General features: G+C 43.1%; 1 protein-coding gene across 2 annotated transcripts in view; it reads right to left on the reverse strand.

Annotated features, from left to right (window-relative positions):
* adam11 (ADAM metallopeptidase domain 11) overlaps nucleotides 1-24,694 on the reverse strand; it is a 54,492-nt gene that overhangs the window by 3,933 nt on the left and 25,865 nt on the right. The window contains exons 9-25 of one of the 2 annotated variants that reach the window (XM_036946550.1): nucleotides 22,486-22,560; nucleotides 18,023-18,094; nucleotides 17,143-17,309; nucleotides 16,302-16,386; nucleotides 16,020-16,110; nucleotides 15,632-15,783; nucleotides 15,410-15,481; nucleotides 14,477-14,569; nucleotides 14,138-14,218; nucleotides 11,426-11,476; nucleotides 11,187-11,250; nucleotides 10,534-10,639; nucleotides 10,153-10,272; nucleotides 8,050-8,209; nucleotides 7,146-7,260; nucleotides 1,005-1,095; nucleotides 671-688 (exon numbers count right to left, since the gene is read on the reverse strand). In XM_036946550.1, coding sequence (XP_036802445.1) covers nucleotides 671-688; nucleotides 1,005-1,095; nucleotides 7,146-7,260; nucleotides 8,050-8,209; nucleotides 10,153-10,272; nucleotides 10,534-10,639; nucleotides 11,187-11,250; nucleotides 11,426-11,476; nucleotides 14,138-14,218; nucleotides 14,477-14,569; nucleotides 15,410-15,481; nucleotides 15,632-15,783; nucleotides 16,020-16,110; nucleotides 16,302-16,386; nucleotides 17,143-17,309; nucleotides 18,023-18,094; nucleotides 22,486-22,560 — 1,613 coding nt within the window. Of the gene's footprint in view, nucleotides 1-28; nucleotides 689-1,004; nucleotides 1,096-7,145; nucleotides 7,261-8,049; nucleotides 8,210-10,152; nucleotides 10,273-10,533; nucleotides 10,640-11,186; nucleotides 11,251-11,425; nucleotides 11,477-14,137; nucleotides 14,219-14,476; nucleotides 14,570-15,409; nucleotides 15,482-15,631; nucleotides 15,784-16,019; nucleotides 16,111-16,301; nucleotides 16,387-17,142; nucleotides 17,310-18,022; nucleotides 18,095-22,485; nucleotides 22,561-24,694 lie in introns of those variants that run through there. The other variant, XM_036946549.1, reaches the window with a different exon arrangement.

Raw genomic sequence — 24,694 nt, forward strand, 5'->3', positions numbered from 1 at the left:
TTGACAACCGACACTCTCACTTCAAAAATACTTGTTCAGCTTTTATTTGCCTCATCTGATTGGGTATCCAGGACAGCCAATCGAAGTCAACCATACAGAGCCAGTGTGGGCTGACACGACAGTGTGATATGTGGCTGTGGGACGCAAAACGCAAACTGCCTATACAGATAGCGGCTAAACACTATAGACCGGTTTGCCAGACCCAGATTAAGCCTAGTCCTCGATTTAAAAAATCTCCATTGAAAGTGCATTTTAGTCCAGGACTAGGCCTCAACCTGTATCTGGTAAAACTGTCCATATGAATGGTAGTGAAGTCCATTGGGAGGAGCCCAGTGAAATAGTGGTATTATATAGTATACATATGTAAGAAACTAGGGTGTGAAATGGGATTTAACAGGCGTGGATAGGGTACATGGAAAGTACATTTTTATATTGAATTGTAATACAAAAATTAAGCAAACTTTACAAACTAGCACCCAGGATTTGGGTACTAGGATAAGAGACTAGAGATAGTGGGACTAGCCTAATTGAAATGGGTTAGGATAGAGATAGCAGGATAGGTGCCTATATGGATGAGGGACTATAGGATTCGGGACTAGGGTGAATGAAACATGGGGGGTAATTTGGGATGAGTTCCCATCAGACCATAGCCTGTTGGGCGGGGTCATACCTTCCTCTTCGGATGTTCCTGTATCCATGGCAACACAGAGAGAGAGAGAGAGAGAGAGAGAGAGAGAGAGAGAGAGAGAGAATTTACCTTTTGGCTATATTTTTGGGTCATATTGTAGTGATATGAACACATGCAGTCCCTGCTTTGCTAGAAACTTAGCGCAAGAACAGACAGGCAAAGAATCAGGATTCTAATGACAACAGTACAGGACTGCCTTAACCTACCATTTGAGAAAATCACTTGGATAGCATAGTATGCTGGCATAGCTTACAAGCATGTCAACCTTATAGCATACAATTGCAACACTCAGAGGCATTCCAGATAGAACTCTTACTTAAATCCCCATCCGGTCCCCCCTAGGACTATAGCTGCCAACAGAATTGCCCCTGCGATGGAGCCTATGATGATATTGGTGCCACTGGGACCTGCGTAGAGGGAGGGGGGGAGAGGGGGGGGTAAAAAAGATGGGGAGGACCAACAACAAAAAAAGAAGACCACCCAGCAGACTTCAGAGAACCAGAAGAAACGCTGTACACCTTCTGAACAGTTTAGAGAGCCGGGAGAAAGAGGTGGAGAAGAGGACAACGTGATACTTCTGCCTGTTCAACCCTTTTCTGTCTTACGTGCATGTCTCAGGACCAAACTACAAGGAAATAACAGATGCTGTTTCGAGGTGGGGAATTTCTCTCGGAAAAACACACAAACTGAACAGTGCTGCGTTTTTTAATCCATTATAAACACAGGAGTATTTAGTAGTTTCACAGTGGCTTCAAAGTATTCACACCCCTTGACTTTTTCAACATTTTGTTCTGTTACAGCCTGAATTAAAAATGTATTCAATTGAGTTTTTTTGTCACTGGCCAACAAACAATAATACCCCGTAATTTGGAAGTGGAATTATGTTTTTCAAAATATTTACAAATTAATAAAAAAATAACGAAAAGCTGAAATATCATTCAACCCCTTTGTTATGGCAAGCCTAAATATGTTCAGGAGGAAAAATGTGCTAAACAAGTCACATAATAGGTTGCATGGACTCACTCTATGTGCGCAATAATAGTGTTTAACATGATTTTTTTTACTACTTCCTCTCTGTAACCCACACATACAATTATCTGTAAGGTCCCTCAGCCGAGCAGTGAATTTCAAACACAGATTCAACCACAAAGACCAGGGATGCTTTCCCATGCCTCACAAATGGCACCTATTGGTTAAAAAGGGTTAAAAAAATAAAAAAAGCAGACATTGAATATCCCTTTGAGCATGTTGAAATTATTAATTACACTTTGAATGGTGTATCAATACACCCAGTCCTTTCCAAGGTACAGCCGTGCTTCCTAACTAAGTTGCGGAGAGGAAGGAAACCGCTCAGGGATTTCTCAATGTGTCCAATGGTGACTTTAAAACAGTTAAGAGTTTAATGGCTTTGATAGGAAAAAACTGAGGATGGATCAACAACATTGTACAGTTGTGGCCAAAAGTTTTGAAAAAGTTTTGAGAATGACACAAATATTAATTTCCACAAAGTTTGCTGCTTCAATGTCTATTTTTTGTCAGATGTTACTATGGAATACTGAAGTATAATTACAAGCATTTCATAAGTGTTAAAGGCTTTCATTGACAATTACATGAAGTTGATGCAAAGAGTCAATATTTGCAGTGTTGACCCTTCTTTTTCAAGACCTCTGTAATCCGCCCTGACATGCTGTCAATTAACTTCTGGGCCACACTGATGGCAGCCCATTCTTGCCTAATCAATTCTTGGAGTTTGTCAGAATTTGTGGGGCTTTGTTTGTCCACCCACCTCTTGAGGATTGACCACAAGTTCTCAATGGGATTAAGGTCTGGGGAGTTTCCTGGCCATGGAGCCACAATATCAATGTTTTGTTCCCCGAGCCACTTAGTTATCACTTTTGCCTTATGGCAAGGTGCTCCATCCTGCTGGAAAAAGCATTGTTCGTCACCAAACTGTTCCTGGATGGTTGGGAGAAGTTGCTCTCGGAGGATGTGTTGGTACCCTTCTTTATTCATGGCTGTGTTCTTAGGCAAAATTGTGAGTGAGCCCACTCCCTTGGCTGAGAAGCAACCCCACACATGAATAGTCTCAGGATGCTTTATTGTTGGCATGACACAGGACTGATGGTAGCGCTCACCTTGTCTTCTGCGGACAAGCTTTTTTCCGGATGCCCCGAACAACCGGAAAGGTGATTCATCAGAGAAAATGACTTTACCCCAGTCCTCAGCAGTCCAATCCCTGTACCTTCTGCAGAATATCAGTCTGTCACTGATGTTTTTCCTGGAGAGAAGTGGCTTCTTTGCTGCCCTTCTTGACACCAGGCCATCCTCCAAAAGTCTTCACCTCACTGTGCGTGCAGATGCACTCACACCTATCTGATGCCATTCCTGAGCAAGCTCTGTTTTGGCAGTGCCCCGATCCCCGCAGCTGAATCAACTTTAGGAGATGGTCCTGGTGCTTGCTGGACTTTCTTGGGTGCCCTGAAGCCTTCTCCACAACATTTGAACCACTCTCTTTGAAGTTCTTGATGATCCGATAAATGGTTGATTTAGGTGCAATCTTACTGGCAGCAATATTCTTGCCTGTGAAGCCTTTTTTGTGCAAAGCAATGATGACGGCACGTGTCTCCTTGCAGGTAACCATGGTTGACAGAGGAAGAACAATGATTCCAAGCACCACCCTCCTTTTTGTCCTGAATACAAAGCAATTCAATTTTTGTCCTGAATACAAAGTATTATGTTTGGGGAAAATCCAATACAACACATTACTGAGTATCACTCTCCATATGATCAAGTAAAGTGGTTGCTGCATCATGTTATGGGTGTGCTTGTAATTGTTAAGGACTGGGGAGTTTTTCAGGATAAAAAAAAACAAACTGAATAGAGTTAAGCAGAGGCAAAATCCTAGAGGAAAACCTGGTTCAGTCTGCTTTACACCAGACACTGGGAAATGCATTCACCTTTCAGCAGGACCATAATCTAAACATGAGGCCAAATCTACACTGGAGTTGTTTACCTAGAAGACAGTGAATGTTCCTGAGTGGCTGAGTTACAGTTTTGACTTAAATCTACTTGAAAATCTATGGCAAGATCTACAAATGGTTGTCTAGCAATGATCAACAACCAATTTGACAGAGCATGAAGAATTTTGAAAATAATAAATGGGCAAATGTTGCACAATCCAGGTGTGGGGAGCTCTCAAAAAGAGACTTGCCCAGAAAGACTCACAGTTGTAATCGCTACCAAAAGGTGTTCCTACAAAGTATTGACTCAGGGGTGTGAATACTTAATGTATGTTAATTTGATATTTCTGAATTTAATTTTCAATAAATTTGCTAACATTTCTAACATATTTTCACTTTGTCGTTATAAGGTACTGTGTGTTGATAGATGAGAAGGCAAAATAATGTAATTCATTTTGAATTCAGGCTGTAATATAAAATGTGAAATAGGTCAAGGGGTATGACTTTCTGAAGACACTGTATATCAATATTTGTGTATCGATTCTGACTATCAGTTAAAGTCAGTTTGCAAGTCGGATGATTTTTGGTTTATTTTCCTTGTGCTGAAGGATATGAGCTAAGTGGCCAGCTGGATAGCAGGTTTGGTAAGCATCCTGTCCATTTCAGGACTTTTAAATCAATATTTATATCACAATCATATACAGACAGGCGGGTGGACCTTACATACGAGCACCGGGTTGAGACTACATGAATGCACCCGTCATCAGCTCAAGCAATCGAATAGAAATAAAATCTCATTGAGACAGTGGTAAGTGTGGCATGTAAACACCTATTACTTCATTTCTGCATAAATAATCTCCACCCAGCAAAGAGGGCTTTTAAAATCCTGTTAGTTTCAGATTGCAAGGGATTTTTGCTTTTTATTCCATTCTTCATGGTTCATTAAATTTGATTTTCCTTTTAGCAATTTTGAATAAAAATGTTGTCACAAATATATATTCTGTGTCCAATGTATAGGTACTGGAGTCCAACTATACATTAATCTACTCTCTCTCAAATATACACTGCTCAAAAAAATAAAGGGAACACTTAAACCAGACAATGTAACTCCAAGTCAATCACACTTCTGTGAAATCAAACTGTCCACTTAGGAAGCAACACTGATTGACAAAAAATTTCACATGCTGTTGTGCAAATGGAAAAGACAACAGGTGGAAATTATAGGCAATTAGTAAGACACCCCCAATAAAGGAGTGGTTCTGCAGGTGGTGACCATAGACCACTTCTCAGTTCCTATGCTTCCTGGCTGATGTTTTGGTCACTTTTGAATGCTGGTGGTAGCATGAGACGGAGTCTACAACCCACAAAAGTGGCTCAGGTAGTGCAGCTCATCCAGGATGGCACATCAATACGAGCTGTGGCAAGAAGGTTTGCTGTGTCTGTCAGCGTAGTGTCCAGAGCATGGAGGCGCTACCAGGAGACAGGCCAGTACATCAGGAGATGTGGAGGAGGCCGTAGGAGGGCAACAACCCAGCAGCAGGACCGCTACCTCCGCCTTTGTGCAAGGAGGAGCAGGAGGAGCACTGCCAGAGCCCTGCAAAATTACCTCCAGCAGGCCACAAATGTGCATGTGTCTGCTCAAACGGTCAGAAACAGACTCCATGAGGGTGGTATGAGGGCCCGACGTCCACAGGTGGGGGTTGTGCTTACAGCCCAATACCGTGCAGGACGTTTGGCATTTGCCAGAGAACACCAAGATTGGCAAATTCGCCACTGGCGCCCTGTGCTCTTCACAGATGAAAGCAGGTTCACACTGAGCACATGTGACAGACGTGACAGAGTCTGGAGACGCCGTGGAGAACTTTCTGCTGCCTGCAACATCCTCCAGCATGACCGGTTTGGCGGTGGGTCAGTCATGGTGTGGGGTGGCATTTCTTTGGGGGGCCGCACAGCCCTCCATGTGCTCGCCAGAGGTAGCCTGACTGCCATTAGGTACTGAGATGAGATCCTCAGATCCCTTGTGAGACCATATGCTGGTGCGGTTGGCCCTGGGTTCCTCCTAATGCAAGACAATGCTAGACCTCATGTGACTGGAGTGTGTCAGCAGTTCCTGCAAGAGGAAGGCATTGATGCTACGGACTGGCCCGCCCGTTCCCCAGACCTGAATCCAATTGAGCACATCTGGGACATCATGTCTCGCTCCATTCACCAACACCACGTTGCACCACAGACTGTCCAGGAGTTGGCGGATGCTTTAGTCCAGGTCTGGGAGGAGATCCCTCAGGAGACCATCCGCCACCTCATCAGGAGCATGCCCAGGCGTTGTAGGGAGGTCATACAGGCATGCGGAGGCTACACACACTACTGAGCCTCATTTTGACTTGTTTTAAGGACATTACATCAAAGTTGGATCAGCCTGTAGTGTGGTTTTCCACTTTAATTTTGAGTGTGACTCCAAATCCAGACCTCCATGGGTTGATAAATTTGATTTCCATTGATCATTTTTGTGTGATTTTGTTGTCAGCACATTCAACTATGTAAAGATTTAAGGATTTAATAAGAATATTTCATTCATTCAGATTTAGGATGTGTTATTTTAGTGTACCCTTTATTTTTTTGAGCAGTGTATATATTTTAACAACAACAATTTAAATTGCACTCACATATAACCGTCATGTTGTCAGTGACTTATTTTCTATCTAAATTCTACATCAAAATGTCTGATCAAATGGGTATGTATGGAAGACGTCTATCAAACTGTCTGCTTCTTGTTTCATTTGTTGAAAGTGGAATTGAAAAGGTCATTTGCAATTCCAGTCGAGCTAATTAAAATCCACTCTCAATGTCATTTGATTTCTTTATTTAATTGCCCCTCTTTTCAAATGTTGCGCTAACTTTTTTCAATTGCCTCAGTCAGAGAAGGAAACAATGTCTTGATCCCAAAACCTCACTGGGGCTTCTAGAATTGTCCAATAAACAAAACATGTTCATTCCAAATGTGTATCTACTGTCCTTCCCACTGTACTGCGCCAATTTCATTTGTGTGTTTCATAAAGGGACTTCTGCATGATTTCACAATGCCAAAGTCCTTTTCTTGAGGTTGCCAGTGCTCGTGCTCATTTTCCAGCACTTCTCAAGGTAGTTCTCCATGTTATCCAAATTGAAAACTTTCATTGAGGCCTGCACTAGAATAATAGAACAGTCACTATTCATTTGCATTGGTAAACTGTTATTGCTAAACATCATTCTTTCAAAAAAAAATGTTTCTTTTTTCTCTGTGTTCTTCAGTAATCATGAAAGCAACAGGTGTTGATTTTTCAGGTCTATTTAAACCAATACATTGTTAATAAAAGTGAAAAATGATAATCCCCACCTCATGGACATTGAGACATTCTCAGGGATGTTTTGAGACATAGTACACTAATGTAGGGAGATAGTATACTAATGTAGGGAGATAGTATACTAATGTAGAATGTAGGGAGTGGCAAGGTACGAACCCTTATATTTCTCAGGGCCCTCTGGAGGGGTGGGGTCAGGGATTGGGTCATAGACGCTGCAGTCTTTCCCAGTGTAGTCCGCGTCACAAATACACCTCACCTCATTACTGCAGGTCTGGGGAGAGAGAGAGGGGGGGGGGGGTCAATAAAAATGAACAACACAATCTAACAGCATTTCAAAACCACAAGAACATGACTTCATCAACAATCAATGAATGAATTGTGTGAATTAACATGAATAGTATTATCAGAACAGTTAAGGAATGTTTACATACCCTACATTATTCATCTCATATGTATATGTATATACTGTACTCTATCATCTACTGCATCTTTATGTAATACATGTATCACTAGCCACTTTAAACTATGCCACTTTGTTTACATACTCTACATTACTCATCTCATATGTATATACTGTACTCAATACCATCTACTGCATCTTGCCTGTGCCGTTCTGTACCATCACTCATTCATATATCTTTATGTACATATTCTTTATCCCTTTACACTTGTGTGTATAAGGTAGTAGTTTTGGAATTGTTAGGTTAGATTACTCGTTGGTTATTACTGCATTGTCGGAACTAGAAGCACAAGCATTTCGCTACACTCGCATTAACATCTGCTAACCATGTGTATGTGACAAATACATTTGATTTGATTTGGAATACATATCATGAACAACAACCAATATTAGTAGTATCGAGATACAAATCCTACACTCAACCCAAACAACTCTGAATTCAGGTGTGTGTGTTTAGTAGGGCACACCATAGCAAAATGTTTAAAGTACAGACAGTCCCTCTGTTTTATTTTGCTTGGTGACTGATGAATACGACCCAGGTCAACACATTGTTAATCCAAACCTCCCCAAGTGACGCCACAACATGGCGGGCCAACTCACCCCATGGTGGGAGCAGATGCTGGATCCGGGGCAGGTGCTGAGGTTGAAGGTGGGCACCGGGAGGCAGCGGCGGTCCAGGCACATCATGTTGGGACCGCAAGGCGTCCCGTCCTCCACATAGCCCAGGTCCGAGCCATCCTCCAGCACCGCGTGGCCGCCACTGAACCAACACAGGACCAGGTGGTTAGAATGGGCCACTAACTGAACAACGCTCATCATATTGGTATGTCCAGTGCTCGACTTGGGATGAAAGAAGTTGACTTGGGATGAAAGAGGTGGAGGAGCTGTCTTTCTCCACGTCGGTCCATCAGACTATGCCCACCGAAATTCGCAAATTACATTTTGCTATAGAGATCTCTGATTATTCACTGTTACAGGTTCATACACTTTTTCCATGAGTTCTCCATGACCTTCAACCAAATTTGTATTACCGTTATTATAGCCTACATGTAAAAGTAAGCTTCTTTTTTTTTTACACTGGCAGGCTGCGTGTCTGATCCCACGTAGGCCTTCCATCTCCTGCCGTTGTGCCATTGATCAAGGCACTTAAACCCCCCCCCACCCCCCCCAAGTAGAACTGCACTGTTAGTCACATGTCAACAGTTGGTCAACTCTCTATCTGTGCAGCTCCTGGATGTGCAAGCCTGGCTTTTGATCCAGCCCTGAAAACACCCAAGTCTGCTTACCAAGGTCCTGTTGAGCAGCTGATGTTTAGGCTTCAATGTGGTTAGACAAGATCTTGAACAAAAGCCCTTAAGCTATCCTGGAGGATGGTTGCTACCCTTCATATAAAATACTGCAACATTACAACCAAATACTTTGGTCTTTATAAAAAAGGATTCCCTAATTGAAATGAATCAGGGATTAAACGGAAACGGTAGGCTACTTCAAAGTAAGATAGGCTATCTAACTAGATGTGTTTATATATAAGGCTCAAATATTCATGTTTCAGGGGAGATCTGTGCACAGCAAGTTATTTGCCAGTTGGGCTATTGGAATATTTGTAATGTTGCCGCAATTACATCGCTGCCTACTGTTTAACTGAGGGGAATCCCTATCATCCAAATGGTCCAGATTTATTTAGGCCCTCTACTATAGAGCCGGTGGAAAGGCGACAACCACATTAATGCTTAGTTAGAGATAGAAAACTCGCGAGATAATCTGTTGTCTGTAGTCTGTTGTCTGTCATTATTTTATACCTGCTGCTGAAAGGTCTCGCTCTTCCGGCAACGGCCCACTCCGACTGGCACACGCAGACAGACACTGAAGAGTCATTCCAATGATGACTGATACGTAAAAGTGTGCATTCACAAAAAATAGGAAACTAATTTCCATGACCTTACAAACCCTAATTTGACAATTTGGAAGAGTGCGTCATGTTGCATTTAGGTTGGCACAATCTCGAACGGTCTACTGTCACGCACAGATTGACAGACTAGCCGCAAACCAGTTATCAGGAAATTAATGCCCGCTCACTATCGCTATTCAATGCAGATCCCGTTTTGATCTACATTTTTTTTGCCTCGGTGTGTGAATCTAGTCCGACGATAGGCTACTTTGATTTATAGAGAAACTGGTGCGTAACTCACCAGAAATTAGAGGTGCTGATACTGCGCTCTTGACAGCTACGGCCCAAATAAAAGCACTGGCATCATATTATACTTTAAGAATATTTATGTATCACATATTTATACTTCAAAAATATTAAAACTAGGGCATTTTGAAATATAAAAGTAACTTTGCAAGCAATCAGTGTACGAGAACATCATGTGAATTAACACAACTGCAAGAAATCCTTACTGTTGCAGGAGTGTAAAAATGTTTAAGCACACACACACACGGTAAGGTTACTGAACAACAGTCCATCAAACCTATTTGATCACTGTGGCAGATAGCGAGGTGTCTGTTTAACTCACATCCTTTCCTTCCTTACAGGATCAGTTGACCTCGCTCTTTCTCTCCTTTATCACTCTTCCTCTTCTCCCCTTATCACTTTCACCTCAACCTCATTCCTCTGTCACTTACACTTGTTTTTGCTCTCCTAATTTCACACACTCTCACTTTTTCTCTCTCTCTCTCTCTCTCTCTCTCTTTCGGGCTCACCGGCAGTCCAGGTATCTGTTCTGGTGGTAGATGGTTAGGCTAGTGAGGTCCCCCTGCAGATCTCCAAACCTCGGCTTAGCAGACATGTTAGTACACAGCAGGAACCCACAGAGCACATCCCTGAGAGGGGGAGGACACAAAGATACAGAGGGAGGGAGAGAAAGAGAGCGGAAGAAGAAGAGAAAGCGAGATAGAGGGGCAGGGAGTAGAGAGTGAGTGAGAGAGAGGGGAGGGAGCGAGAGAAAGAAAAAGAGAGGGGGGAGAGAGAGAGAGAGAAGTTTCTGCCCAGGACAATGTGTCAAACATGGCGTGTGCTTTGAGAGTGAGGTACACGGTGTACATAAGAAAGTGTGAGGTTTAAAGAGGTCTGTGGTCACTCACTGCTTGTTGCACTGCACCCAGCCCTGGCCACTGGCGTCACGGCCACAGTTGCCCTTCTCTGTGCCCTCGGAGTTCAGCTTCTCATAGCAGAAACGGTCGGCTGAGTCTGAAACACACGCAAAAGCACACACACACACGTTTTGCAGCACCATGTTATTTCACTTCACTATACTTTATTGCAGTACTTAACTGATGGCAATGTCATGGCATCATCATCATAAATGTGTGGTGTGAATTATAACATGACAACTGTGAGTATTTCAGGACCTATAATATAAATGAGTGTGGACCTATAAATTGCACTGCCTTGCAATTCCTGACATATCCAGCAGAGGGCAGTAACATTAAAAGTAGAAAAGCAGCCCAAATTGAGATTTCTGTATGGAGGTGAATATTTTATTGTATTGTATTTAAAAAAAAATATATATAATATTCAACCTTTATTTAACTAGGCAAGTCAGTTAAGAACAAATTATTATTTTACAATGACGGCCGACACCGGCCAAACCCGGACAATGCTGGGCCAATTGTGCGCCGCCCGATGGAACTCCCAATCACAGCCGTTTGTGATACAGCCTGGATGGTCATTTCCATTGTTAGAGCGGTCAGACCAGTATATCGTCAGTATATAGATAATCTTTGTTATTACTCACTGTGGCCCCAGAGACCTCTGCACTGTCCATCTCTGGTCTTACAGCGACCTCCGAAACAACGACCCTGGGAGAGAGAGGAGAGTGAGAGAGATAGACAGAGAGGAGAGATCGAGAGAGAGTACAAGAGAGTATTATATGTATTAGAGGTACAGTATTATTTGTATATCTACAACAACAAAAAAGACACAGATCCAGACAAAAAATTTGGTCATAAAAGCCTTTATGTTGGATTCAGTTACCTGGCCAGCTTCACACATGTAACCATCCAGTTTGTGGACATTATGAGGACACTGCAGAAGAGGAACAACAGAGTGTATAAATTAGCCTCATTGACATGTTCAATTGTACATAGTCAAAGTATGGTAGTCTACATCCCAGCAAGGAGCAGCCTACCACCAAGATGGCCCCCGACAGAGATGGTCGCCCTGCTTCGAGTCCTTAGGATACTATGCCATATTTTTTTTTGTTTTTAGAGTATTATTTCTTACATTGTTACCCAAGGAAATCTTAAGCCTTACTACATACAGCCGGGAAGAACTATTGAATATAAGAGCGACGGCAACTTGCCAACATTACGACCAAGAATACGACTTTCCCGAAGCAGATCCTCTATTTGGACCACCACCCAGGACAATGGATCTAAATCACAGAAGCCGACCCAAAACAACAGCGCTGCAGAAGGGGCAAACGAAGCGGCGTATACTACTCGCCAATGTCCAATCGCTTGACAACAAGGTAGACGAAATTCGAGCAAGGGTTACCTTCCAGAGAAACATCAGAGACTAATATTCTCTGTTTCAAGGAAACGTGGCTCTCTCGGGAGATGTCGGAATCGGTTCAGCCAGTGGTCTTCTCCATGCATTGAGCCGACAGAGATAAACACCTCTCTGGGAAGAGGAAGGGCGGGGGTGTATGCTATATGATTAACGACTCATGCTGTTATCATAACAACATACAGGAACTCAAGTCCTTCTGCTCACCCGACCTAGAATTCCTTACAATCAAATGCCGGCCATATTACCTCCCAAGAGAATTCTTGTCAGTTATCGTCACAGCTCTGTACATTCCCCATCAAGCAGACACCAACACGGCCATCCGGTAACTTCACTGGACTCTATGTAAACTGGAAACCATATATCACGAGGCTGCATTTATTGTAGCTGGGGATTTTAACAAAGCAAATTTAAGAACAAGGCTACCTAAATTATATCAGCATATTGATTGCAGTACTCGCAAGGGTAATACACTCGATCACTGCCACTTTAACTTCCGCAATGCATACAGAGCCCTCCCCTGCCCTCGGGCAAATCCGACCACGACGCCATCTTACCGGCCACCCTAGACCCACTTCAGTTTGCATACCGCCCCAACAGGTCCACAGACGATGCAATCGGCATCACACTGCACACTGTCCTATCCCATCTGGACAAGAGGAATACTTTTGTAAGAATGCTGTTCATTGATTACAGCTCAGCATTCAACACCATAGTACTCTTCAAGCTCATCATCAAGCTGGAGGCCCTGGGTCTCAACCACACCCTGTGCAATTGGGTCCTGGACTTTGACTGGCCGCCCTCAGGTGGTTAAGGTAGGCATCTCCACTTCGCTGACCCTCAACACTGGGGCCCCACAAGGGTGCGTGCTCAGCTCCCTCCTGTAGTCCCTGTTCACCCACGACTGCGTGGCCATGCACGCCTCCAACTCAATCATCAAATTTGCAGACGACAACAGTAGTGGGCTTGATTGCCAACAACAATGAGACCGCCTACAGGGAGGAGGTGAGGGCACTCGGAGTGTGGTGTCAGGAAAACAACCTCTCACTCAACGTCAACAAAACAAAGGAGATGATCGTGGACTTCAGGAAACAGCAGAGGGAGCACCCTCCTATCCACATCGAAGGGACAGCAGTGGAGAAGGTGGAAAGTTTTAAGTTCCTCGGCATACACATCAGACAAACTGAAATGGTCCACCCACATAGACAGTGTGGTCCACCCACATAGACACAACAGCGCCTCTCCAACCTCAGGAGGCTGAAGAAATTTGGCTCAGGAGGCTGAAACCCTGACAAACTCCTACATATCGTGCTGTATCACAGCCTGATACGGCAACTGCACCGCCCTACACCTCAAGGCTCTCCAGAAGGTGGTGCGGTCTACACAATGCATCACCGGGGGGGGAACCTACCTGCCATCCAGGACACCTACAGCACCCGATGTCACAGGAAGGACAAAAAGATCATCAAGGACAACAACCACCCAAGCCACTGCCTGTTCACACTGATACCATCCAGAAGGCGAGGTCAGTACAGGTGCATCAAAGCCTGGACCGAGAGACTGAAAAACAGCTTCTATCTCAAGGCCATCAGACTGTTAAACAGCAATCACTAACTCAGAGAGGCTGCTGCCTACATTGAGACCCAATCACTGGCCACTTTAATAAATGGATCACTAGTCACTTTAAACAATACCACTAAATAATGCCACTTTAATAATGTTTCCATCTTACATTACTCATATCATATCTATATACTGTATATTATACCATCCATCGCTCATCCATATACGTATTTATATGTACATATTCTCATTCACCCCTTTAGATTTGTGTGCATTAGGTAGCTGTTGGGGAATTGTTAGATTACCTGTTAGACATTACTGCACTGTCGGAAACTAGAAGCATTTCGCTACTCTAGCATTAACATCTGCTAACCATGTGTATGTGACCAATACCATTTGATTTGAAAAGGATATACTTGCACATCTAGTAAGAACAAAAGTTCCCACACTAAGAGCTTACTTTTTTTTAGGGGTTATTGCAAAACTTAAAACTTTGCAACCAAGCAGTGTGTGGGATTGTACAGTATATTCACGTTGGCTTTGCGCTGCGAGTAAAATAGTAGTGTACAAAATGAGGGTATCCTGAACACTGACTTAGCGCATTAGCCGTCTCACCTGGCTGGAGTCTCCGGGACACGTCTCCGGGACGTCACAGTCGTTGGTCACTTCGCGACACGTCACCCCCCTGAGCTCGTACTGTCACACAAAGTCATCACTATTTTCACAGCACCGATTTGATTGTAAAGGCGACGGTAATTATACATGAAAATTACAACTGCATAGAGTAACGTAAAACTTCGGTCAGAAATGCCAATCAAACTGTGGCTGATTAAAGTTAAAAGTAAATAATAATAATTGGAAAATGTCTAGTTGCAACAAGTTAACAAGACAGTCATCTTAGTGGTGGACCCATGTACAAGTATAATGCTGGTGTATTTAAGAGTAAGTACTCACCCTGCAACCTCTACAGCAGAGGCCATTGCTGCACATGGCGTCGTGGGTCAAGGTGCACTTCTTACAGCAGGCTCCTCCGCTCCGCGCACACTCCTGCAACCATACCACACACTCTTGTAGCAACACACAATACTAAACGCAGAGGCTAAAGGCGTCGCCATGCTTCCCATTCAAAACAGTTCGGAACAGTTTGTGCATATATTATGATGATTAAAACATTTTAAAAAATTGTCTTCAGCAATGGTTTTTCAGGCTGTTCATGTACACAAAAAATAATTCGGTCACAGAAGTCTATGCCCCTTTGTTGGTCATTGGTCAACAGTAGGGATTCTTTAATGAAGTGTGATGTAATTCTACGATAGACGATTTGGTTTCATGCAAATTTTTTCACTTGGGATATAATGCACCAAACACCTTAGTTGGATATAAAACTGCACGACTAAGATCTCCTCCGAAAAACTACAAAAAGAATGACAGATTTCTTTAGTTATTTTAGATTATTTCTGACTATTTTGAGGAAGTGTATACTGGCTACAGCATCTCAAAAAACAAACAGTACTATTGCTGCTTTTTTCTTGTTTTTCAAGCGAAAGTGTTATTTTTGTATTTTTCTTCCCCCCCAATTGCGAACTTGTCTCATCGCTGCAACTCCCTGACAGGCTCGGGAGTCGAAGGTCGCGTCATGAGTCTTCCGAAAAATGAACCGCCTCTTAACACCCGCCTGCTTAACCCGGAAGCCAGCCGCACCAATGTGTCGGAGGAAACACTGTTCACCTGACGACCTAAGTCAGCCTTGCAGGAGGGAGGCCCAAGCGAAGGTCTTTTAAGGGAGTACGCAAGCACGCTCGTTCGGTTCGCCTAACCGATTTCGGCTAGGCACCACCCGACCCGAAGCATTCAGAAGCCCTTAAGGGTTTTTACTGTAGGACTCACCACATGGGATCCACAATCACACTCCTCCCCCACCTCCACAAAGCCATTGCCACACTCTGGAGAGTCCAGCAGCTACAAGGAACACAACAGGGGGGACAGGAGTCAACACGAGAAACAAAAACAATGCCTTTGTTTGAATGTTTTCTGGCATTCCCCAGAATGGAACATCCTCCACCACCACCTTCCCTGCGCCATTTCCAACCAACCGCAGCCAGAGCTTACCTTGCTGGGCTTATTGAAGAGGCAGCTGCCCCCACCCTGCTGGAGAAAGCGAAGGTACTCATCCACACTGCAGCGTGAGAACTTCCTAGGAAGATAGTAGCCGGTGTCCTCCATGATGCAGCCCAGCCATGGGTCGGGACACCTGCAGTCCCCTATAGGGCCAGAGAATCAAGGACGTCACATGACGGGGGACAAGACCAGGGTCTTTGTACTTCCTGTTACACACATTGCGACAACTGTTGATGTTAAAAAAGGGCTTAATAACTAACATTTGATTGAATTTGAAAAGAAGCTGCTATGCTGTTTACATTGCGCCAGGTTGAGTTGCGTCCTATTTTCTGCGACAGTGTGTACAGAAGTTATTGAAGTGGATGAATGCAGGTCTTACCAGCCGTAGGGCGCTCCTTGTTCCACATCATGCCAATGTTCTGCCCCAGGCTCTGACACAACGTGATGGCCATGGGACCCACGTTGCCGTACTAAAACACACACATGCAAGACAAGTGAGAAAACGCACACACAAGCAGTATATTTAGCTTCTTCCAAACAGGCGGTTTCACTCGGCTACGCCTCAGGAGTCTTGTACTCCGAATTGGAATAGCACTGCCCTAATAGGCTTCTTTTGTGGAGTTGGGTGAGTCAATGACTGTAAATACAAAAAAGGCCTGACCTCGTTGACTCCTCCTCCCCGCGTGAGGGAACAGATACCCCCAATGTAGGCTGTGCCACTGCGGCTACTCTGGAAGGTCCTCCCCCTACAGGACACACAGGGATTAACAGGAGCTATCATCAAGTTTGAATGTACGGTGCACAAGAACAGTGAAATGCCTTTGCCAGCTCTAAACCCAACAACGCAGTAATGATTAGCAATGTAGTACTAGAAATAACATAAGGTAGAACAAAAAAAAACAAAAAAAGTACTAAATTGTCATACTTGAGAAAGAGTACAAAGTAAAAGCTATACATCAAATTCCTTATATTAAGCAAACTAGATGGCACAATTTTCAAGTTCTTTTTCATTACGGACAGAAAGGGGCACACTCCAACACTCCGGCATAATTTACAAACGCAGTAGTTGTGTTTTGTGAGTCCACCAGATCAGAGGCAGTAGGGATGACAAAGCGTTATATTGATAGGTGCCATAATTATGTCCTGTTAAATGTAATCAATACTTTTTGTGTGTCAGGGAAAATGTAAGGAGTAAAAAGTACATTATTTTCTTCAGGAGTAAAAGTTGTCAAAAATATAAATAGTAAAGTAAAGTACAGATACCCCAAAAAACTACTTGAGTAGTACTTAAAAGTATTTTTACTTAAGTACTTTACACCACTGAATAACATGCTTTTAACAGTTGCTTTGGACATTCCCCCTGTCCACTTACGTCAGGCAGTATCAATCAAGCACCGAATGAAATAGAAGTCTAGAATGGACATTGGTATTCCGGCAATATGACTATTGTGTGTATTATATTGTGTCTGTATGGGTTCAAGTGTTATGAGGGGAGAACCCACGAGAAGAGGTGTGTGGCATCGCTGCGCTCTTTGATGCTCTCCTTCCTGTACTTCATAAAGTCCCTCAGGGTCAGCAAGGGGTCGTTGCCCACAGACACCATGTTCTGGGATGACCACGTCTCCATGGCGACCAGCACAATCCGCGTGTTGAGCTGGTCCTTGTAGATCTGAGGTCAAAGAGTCACGATGACAATGAGCAACTAAGTCAACCATTGCCAGAACAACTATTCATGTAATCGTGGCACCCAGAACTAAATCAGCTACTCGGTTTTGGTCAACATTTGAATGTTAAGGCTGCCACGAGAGATTACTACACATGATTTACTTCACTAACACTATGATGTAATGAACAGTAGTTAATTTGAAAGAAATTTCACAACTACGCAATTTTAACTGATTATGATGTATATTAGATAGATGATCAACATAACTGATATAAACCTGACGATCAATACGGACAGTAACAAGGAAACATAACAATGGAAAAGTGGATATGGAGTGAGTGTGTGTGTGTGTGTGTGTGTGTGTGTGTGTGTGTGTGTGTGTGTGTGTGTGTGTGTGTGTGTGTGTGTGTGTGTGTGTGTGTGTGTGTGTGTGTGTGTGTGTGTGTGTTAGCAGTTGACACGGGAGTGCCATTTTTTTCCTGGACTGTCCTGATCCAACAACAATTCTATAACCCTGACATGTCCTCCTAAAAAAAGTATGTTTAAAATTATTCCTGTACTGCCCGTTCCTGTGAGGACTGTTGATCCTGTCCCAAACTTGACATTAGGATTTCATTCCCATTCCTGAGGAAGTCCTGCAGAGCCTGCATGAACCCGAGGTAATGTCAACCTCTAGTGTGTGTGTCTGCATGTGTGCAGAGGCAGACGGCTCTCACCGCGTCTGCCATATTGACGACCGCTTTGGCAAAGTTCCTCGTCTGCGACGACGACCGACGCAGCTGCACAAACTACAGCACAGGGCAGAGGGAAGGACCAAGAGCAGAGGGTGGGTGGGAGGAGAGAAACAGAGATATCCATAGTGACCAATTACAATAAATAAACAACCAAAACCTCAAATATTTAATTACGTAGGACAGTGATCCTTATTCCTGCTCTTGGATAGAGTCGTGGAAATATTGAATCAAATATTTCTCAGATACCAGAGCTTGCGAATTCAAATAGAGTTTATTACAAAAAGTAGCAAAGCCGAGCAACTCCATGGAAGAACTGACTCTCCATTCTTAGTACTTTGCTTTAATACAGTCTTACCCTTACATAACATAGTCACCCCACTTCTATGTAAGTGATTGATACCTTCTAGCCTTGGCCACCATAATCTTGCGTCCTTTCTTATTGGCACAGACATTAGGGCATACAGTTGAAGTCGGAAGTTTACATACACCTTAGCCAAATGCATTTATTCATTTGCGACCAAGCTTTAACTTCCTGACTGATGTCTTGAGATGTTGCTTCAATATATCCACATAATTTTCCTGCCTCATGATGCCATCTACAACATGATGCTGCCACCCCCGTGCTTCACAGTTGGGATGGTGTTCTTCGGCTTGCAAGCCTCCCCCTTTTCCTCCAAACATAATGATGGTCAATATGGCCAAACAGTTCTATTTTTGTTTCATCAGTTTCATCATTCCTCTAAAAAGTACAATCTCTGTCTCCATGTGCAGTTGCAAACCATAGGCTATCTTTTTTTATGGCGGCTTTGGAGCAGTGGCTTCTTCCTTGCTGAGCGGCCTTTCAGGTTATGTCGATATAGGACTCGTTTTACTGTGGATATAGATACTTTTGTACCTGTTTCCGCTAGTATCTTCACAAGGTCCTTTGCTGTTGTTCTGGGATTGATTTGCACTTTTCGCACCAAAGTACGTTCATCTCTAGGAGACAGAACGCGTCTCCTTCCTGAGCGGTATGAAGGCTGTGTGGTCCCATGGTGTTTATACTTGTGTACTATTGTTTGTACAGATGAACGTGGTGCCTTCAGGCGTTTGGAAATTGCTCCCAAGGATGAACCAGACTTGGGAGGGCTACAATAATTTTTCTGAGGTCTTTTGATTTTCCCATGATGTCAAGCAAAGAGGCACTGAGTTTGAAGGTAGGCCTTGAAATGCATACACAAGTACACCTCCAATTGACTCAAATAATGTCAATTAGCCTATAAGAAGCTTCTAATGCCATGACATAATTTTCCAAGCTGTTTACAGGCACAGTCAACTTAGTGTATGTAAACTTCTAACCCACTGGAATTGTGATACAGTGAATTATAAGGGAAATAATCTGTCTGTAAACAATTGTTGGAAAAATGACTTGTGTCATGCACAAAGTAGATATCCTAACTGACTTGCCAAAACTATAGTTTGTTAACAAGAAATGTGTGGAGTGGTTGAAAAACAAGTTTTAATGACTCCAACCTAAGTGTATGTAAACTTCCGACTTCAACTGTAGATTATATTGGTGGCGTGACACACAGACATGCACACTCCTACTGCAGGTCTAATAGTGCCTATAACTGATTAGCTAATGTTCCTGTTGTTGTCTACGTACGATGAACCCATGAGCATGTCCAGTAGCCTTCAGAAGATCAGCTTTGGCCCAGACCAGTCACGTCTTGTTGGTCTACCTTGCCTCATCCACATGGATTCTGCTTACGTTCTGTTTTTTACATGTCTAATGGCTAACTCGATGTCAATCCAGCTTTGTACACTCACATGGGCTCAGCCTTCATTGTGCTAACATGTCTAATTTTTTAATTTATATCGATTCTTCTTTCTACTTCAAATAGAGAACCGTATAGGTAGTGAAAATCACCAGATGGCTGGAAATTCTCTAACAATAGCCACTATAGGTTTTTTGCTCAACAGTGACACACCTGATTCAGATCATCATTAGTTGAATCAGGTGTGATAAAAAAAACTGCAGTCGTGCTGCTCTCCAGGAGCTGATGATCACTGATGTAGGGCATGTCAGTGCACTCTATGACAACATGAACCGAGTAAGTTGTGGCCATTCGATTAACTTTTCGATTTCCAATAAAAATAGAATGATGTACATTGCCTTCAGAAAGTATTCACATCCCCCTCGACTTTTTCCACATTTTGCTGTGTTGCAAAGTGGGATTAAAATTGATTTCATTGTCATTTTTTTTGTCAATAATAAACACACACAATACTGTGTCAAAGTGGAAGAAACATACTAACATTTGTAAAAAATGTATGGAAAATAAAATACCCCCAGTCAGTTGGCAGCAATTACAGTCTTTCTGGGTAAGTCTCTAAGAGATTTCCACACATGGATTGTGCAACATTTGCCCATTACTCTTTTCAACATTTTTCAAGCTCTGTCAAATTAGTTGTTGATCATTACTAGACAAGCATTTTCGGGTTTTGCCATAGTTTTTAAAGCAAATTTTAGTCAAAACTGTAACCAGGCCACTCAGAAACATTCACTGTCTTCTTGGTAAGCAACTCCAGTGTAGATTTGGTCTTGTGTTTTAGGTTTTCTGTCCTGCTGAAAATGTGAATTATTCTCCCAGTGCTTGGTGAAAAGCAGACAACTAGGTTTTCCTCTCAGATTTTTCCTGTGCTTAGCTCCAATCCATTAATTTTTTTAAATCCTGAAAAAACGCCCCAGTCCTTAACGATTAGCATCCCCATAACATGATGCAGCCACCACTATGCTTGAAAATATGGAGAGTGGTACTCAGTAATGTGTTGTATTGGATTTGACAAAACTATAACACTTTGTATTCAGGCCAAAAAGTGAACTGCTTTGTACATTTTTTTTTGCAGTATTACTTTAGTGCCTTGTTGCAAACAGAATGCATGTTTTGGAATATTTTTATTCTGTACAGGCTTCCTTCTTTTTTCTATGTCACTTAGGATAGTACTGTGAAGTAACTACAAAGTTGATCCATCTTCAGTTTCCTCCCATCACAGCCATTAAAGTCTGTAACAGTTTTAAAGTCACCAATGGCCTCATGGTGAAATCCCTGAGCGGTTTCTTTCCTCTCCGGCAACTAGTTAGAAAGGACGCCTGTATCTTTGTAGTGACTGGGTGTATTGATACACCTTCCAAAGTGTAATTAATAACTTCACCATGCTCAAAGTGATATTCAATGTCTGTTTTTTGTTTTTTTACCCACCTATCAAAAAATAAATGTTAAACACTATTATTGTACACGAGTGAGTCTATGCAAGTTATTCTGTGACTTTTCAGCACATTTTTACTTCTTATCTTATTTAGAATTGCCATAAGAAAGGGGTTGAATACTTATTGACTCAAAACATTTCAGCTTTAAAAAAAACAACATATTTTCACTTTAACATTATGGGGTATTGTTTGTAGATCAGTGAAACAATCTCAATTTGATCCATTTTAAATTCAGTCTGGTGTGAAAACATTCTGAAGGTACTCTTTATGCCTAGCCCACCGTTCATTCTGAAAGTATTCAGACCCTTTTTTCACATTTTGTTACATTACAGCCTTATTCTAAAATGTATTAAATAGTTTTTTCCCCACCTTCATCAATCTACACACAATACCATATAATAACAAAACAAAATCTGTTTTTTAGATTTATGCAAATGTATAATAAAAAAACCTCCAGAAGTATCACATTTACATAAGTATTCAAACCCTTTACTCTTACTTTGTTGAAGCACCTTTGGCAGCGATTACAGCCTCGAGTCTTCTTGGGTATGACGCTATTAGCTTGGCACACCTGTATTTGGGGAGTTCCTCCCATTCTTCTCTGCAGATCCTCTCAAGCTCTGTCATGTTGGAGGGGTGCGTCACTGCACAGCTATTTTCAGGTCACTCCAGAGATTTTCGATCGGATTCAAGTCCGGGCTCTGGCTGGGCCATTCAAGGACATTGATTGCTCAGTTTGGCTGGGTGGACAGCTCTAGGAAGAGTCTTGGTGGTTCCAAACTTCTTCCATTTAAGAATGATGGACGCCACTGTGTTCTTGGGGACCTTCAATGCTGCAGAAATGTTTTGGTACCCTTACCCAGATCTGTCAATTGAATTTACCACAGGTGGACTCCAATCAACTTGTAGAAACATCAAGGACGATCAATGGAAACGGGATGCACCGGAGCTCAATTTCGAGTCTCATAGCAAAGGGTCTGAATACTTATGTAAATGAGGTATTTCTGTTTTTTACTTTTAATACATTTGCTAACATTTCTAAAAACCTGTTATTGCTTTGTCATTATGGGGTATTGTGTGTAGATTGATGAGGATTTCTTTTTTTTTATCCATAAGGCTGTAATGTAACAAAATGTGGAAAAAGTCAAGGGGTCTGAATACTTTCCAAAGGCACTGTATGTCGACGTGAACGTACCAGGTCATGATCGTTCACCACCATCAGCTCGATGTACTTGGTCTCAGTCTGGACTGTGCGTTGACCTCGTCTGACCTGTGTGGGGGGGGGGGAGAAAGTGCTGCTTCACTTCAGTCTGGTACAACTTAAATGGCACCCTATGGGCCCTAGGGCCCAGTTTCCCAATAGCGATGGAACTTAGGCACATGAGTGTTTTAACGAAGCATCTTTCCTACAACGGCCGAAGATGTAAAACGCAACGCAGAGAGAACCGTCTTCAAGTGATCGAAAGAAAGGGAAGCGCTGCTCTTGGATCAGCTTTCTCCATTCAAAATGTACCTTAACACTATAATTATTTCCCAACACTGACGAAAGTTCAGCTTCTAGAGAGATATTACCACCTATGACATTACCAACAATTTGGGACATCATTGCGCACATGTTAGACTACACGTCATGAAATATATTGAGACACATTACAGACAGCAGCCTCCAAAGTAGCTAAATAGAACCAATCAAATCAAAGTTTACTTGTCACGTGCGCCGAATACAACAGGTGTAGTAGACCTTACAGTGAAATGCTTACTTACAGGCTCTCACCATTAGTGTGAATTAAAAGGTGTGTGTGTAGGTAGGGAAAGAAATAAAACAACAGTAAAAAGACGTTTGAAAATAACAGTAGCAAGGCTATATACAGACACCGGTTAGTCAGGCTTATTGAGGTAGTATGTACATGTAGGTATAGTTAAAGTGACTATGCATCTATGATGAACATACAGTAGCAGTAGCGTAAAAAGAGGGGTTGGCGGGTGGCGGGACACAATGCAGATAGCCCGCTAAGCCAATGTGCGGGAGCACTGGTCGGTCGGGCCAATTGAGGTAGTATGTACATGAATGTATAGTTAAAAGTGACTATGCATATATGATAAACAGAGAGTAGCAGCAGCATAAATAGGGGGGGCACACAATGCAAATAGTCTGGGTAACCATTTGGTTACCCAGGGTTCTTATGGCTTGGGGGTGTAAACTGTTGAGAAGCCTTTTTGTCCTAGACTTGGCAGTCCGGTACTACTTGCCATGTGGTAGTAGAGAGAACAGTCGATGACTGGGGTGGCTGGGGTCTTTGACAATTTTTAGGGCCTTCCTCTGACACCGCCTGGTGTAGAGGTCCTGGATGGCTGGCAGCTTTGCCCCAGTGATGTACTGGGCCGTGCACACTACCCTCTGAAGTGCCTTGCGGTCGGAGGCTGAGCAATTGCCGTACCAGGCAGTGATGCAACCGGTCAGGATGCTCTCGATGTTGCAGCTGTAGAACCTTTTGAGGATCTCAGGACCCATGCCAAATCTTTTTCGTTTCCTGAGGGGGAATAGGCTTTGTCGTGCCCTCGTCACGACTGTCTTGGTGTGTTTGGACCATTCTAGTTTGTTGTTGATGTGGACACCAAGGAACTCGAAGCTCTCAACCTGCTCCACTACAGCCCAGTCGATGAGAATGGGGGCGTGCTCGGTGCTCCTTTTCCTGTAGTCCACAATCATCTCCTTAGTCTTGGTTACATTGAGGGATAGGTCGTTATTCTGGCACCTCCCGGCCAGGTCTCTGACCTCCTCCCTATAGGCTGTCTCGTCGTTGTCGGTGATCAGGCCTACCACTGTTGTATCGTCTGCAAACTTAATGATGGTGTTGAAGTCGTGCCTGGCCATGCAGTCGTGGGCGAACAGGGAGTACAGGAGGGGACTGAGCATGCACCCCTGGGGAGCTACAGTGTTGAGGATCAGCGTGGCAGATGTGTTGTTACCTACCCTTACCACCTGGGGGTGGACCGTCAGGAAGTCCAGGATCCAGTTGCAGAGGGAGGTGTTCAGTCCCAGGTTCCTTAGCTTAGTGATGAGCTTTGAGGGTACTATGGTGTTGAACGCTGAGCTGTAGTCAATGAATAGCATTCTCACGTAGGTATTCCTTTTGTCCAGGTGGGAAAGGGCAGTGTGGAGTGCAAAAGAGCGGTATGCAAATTGGAGTGGGTCTAGGGTTTCTGGGATAATGGTGTTGGTTTGAGCCATTACCAGCCTTTCAAAGCACTTCATGGCTACGGACGTGAGTGCTACGGGTCTGTAGTCATTTAGGCAGGTTGCCTTTGTGTTCTTGGGCACAGGAACTATGGTGGTCTGCTTGAAACATGTTGGTATTACAGACTCAATCAGGGACATGTTGAAAATGTCAGTGAAGACACCT

Source organism: Oncorhynchus mykiss, chromosome 16, assembly GCF_013265735.2.
Source record: "Oncorhynchus mykiss isolate Arlee chromosome 16, USDA_OmykA_1.1, whole genome shotgun sequence".
Lineage (NCBI taxonomy): Eukaryota > Metazoa > Chordata > Actinopteri > Salmoniformes > Salmonidae > Oncorhynchus > Oncorhynchus mykiss.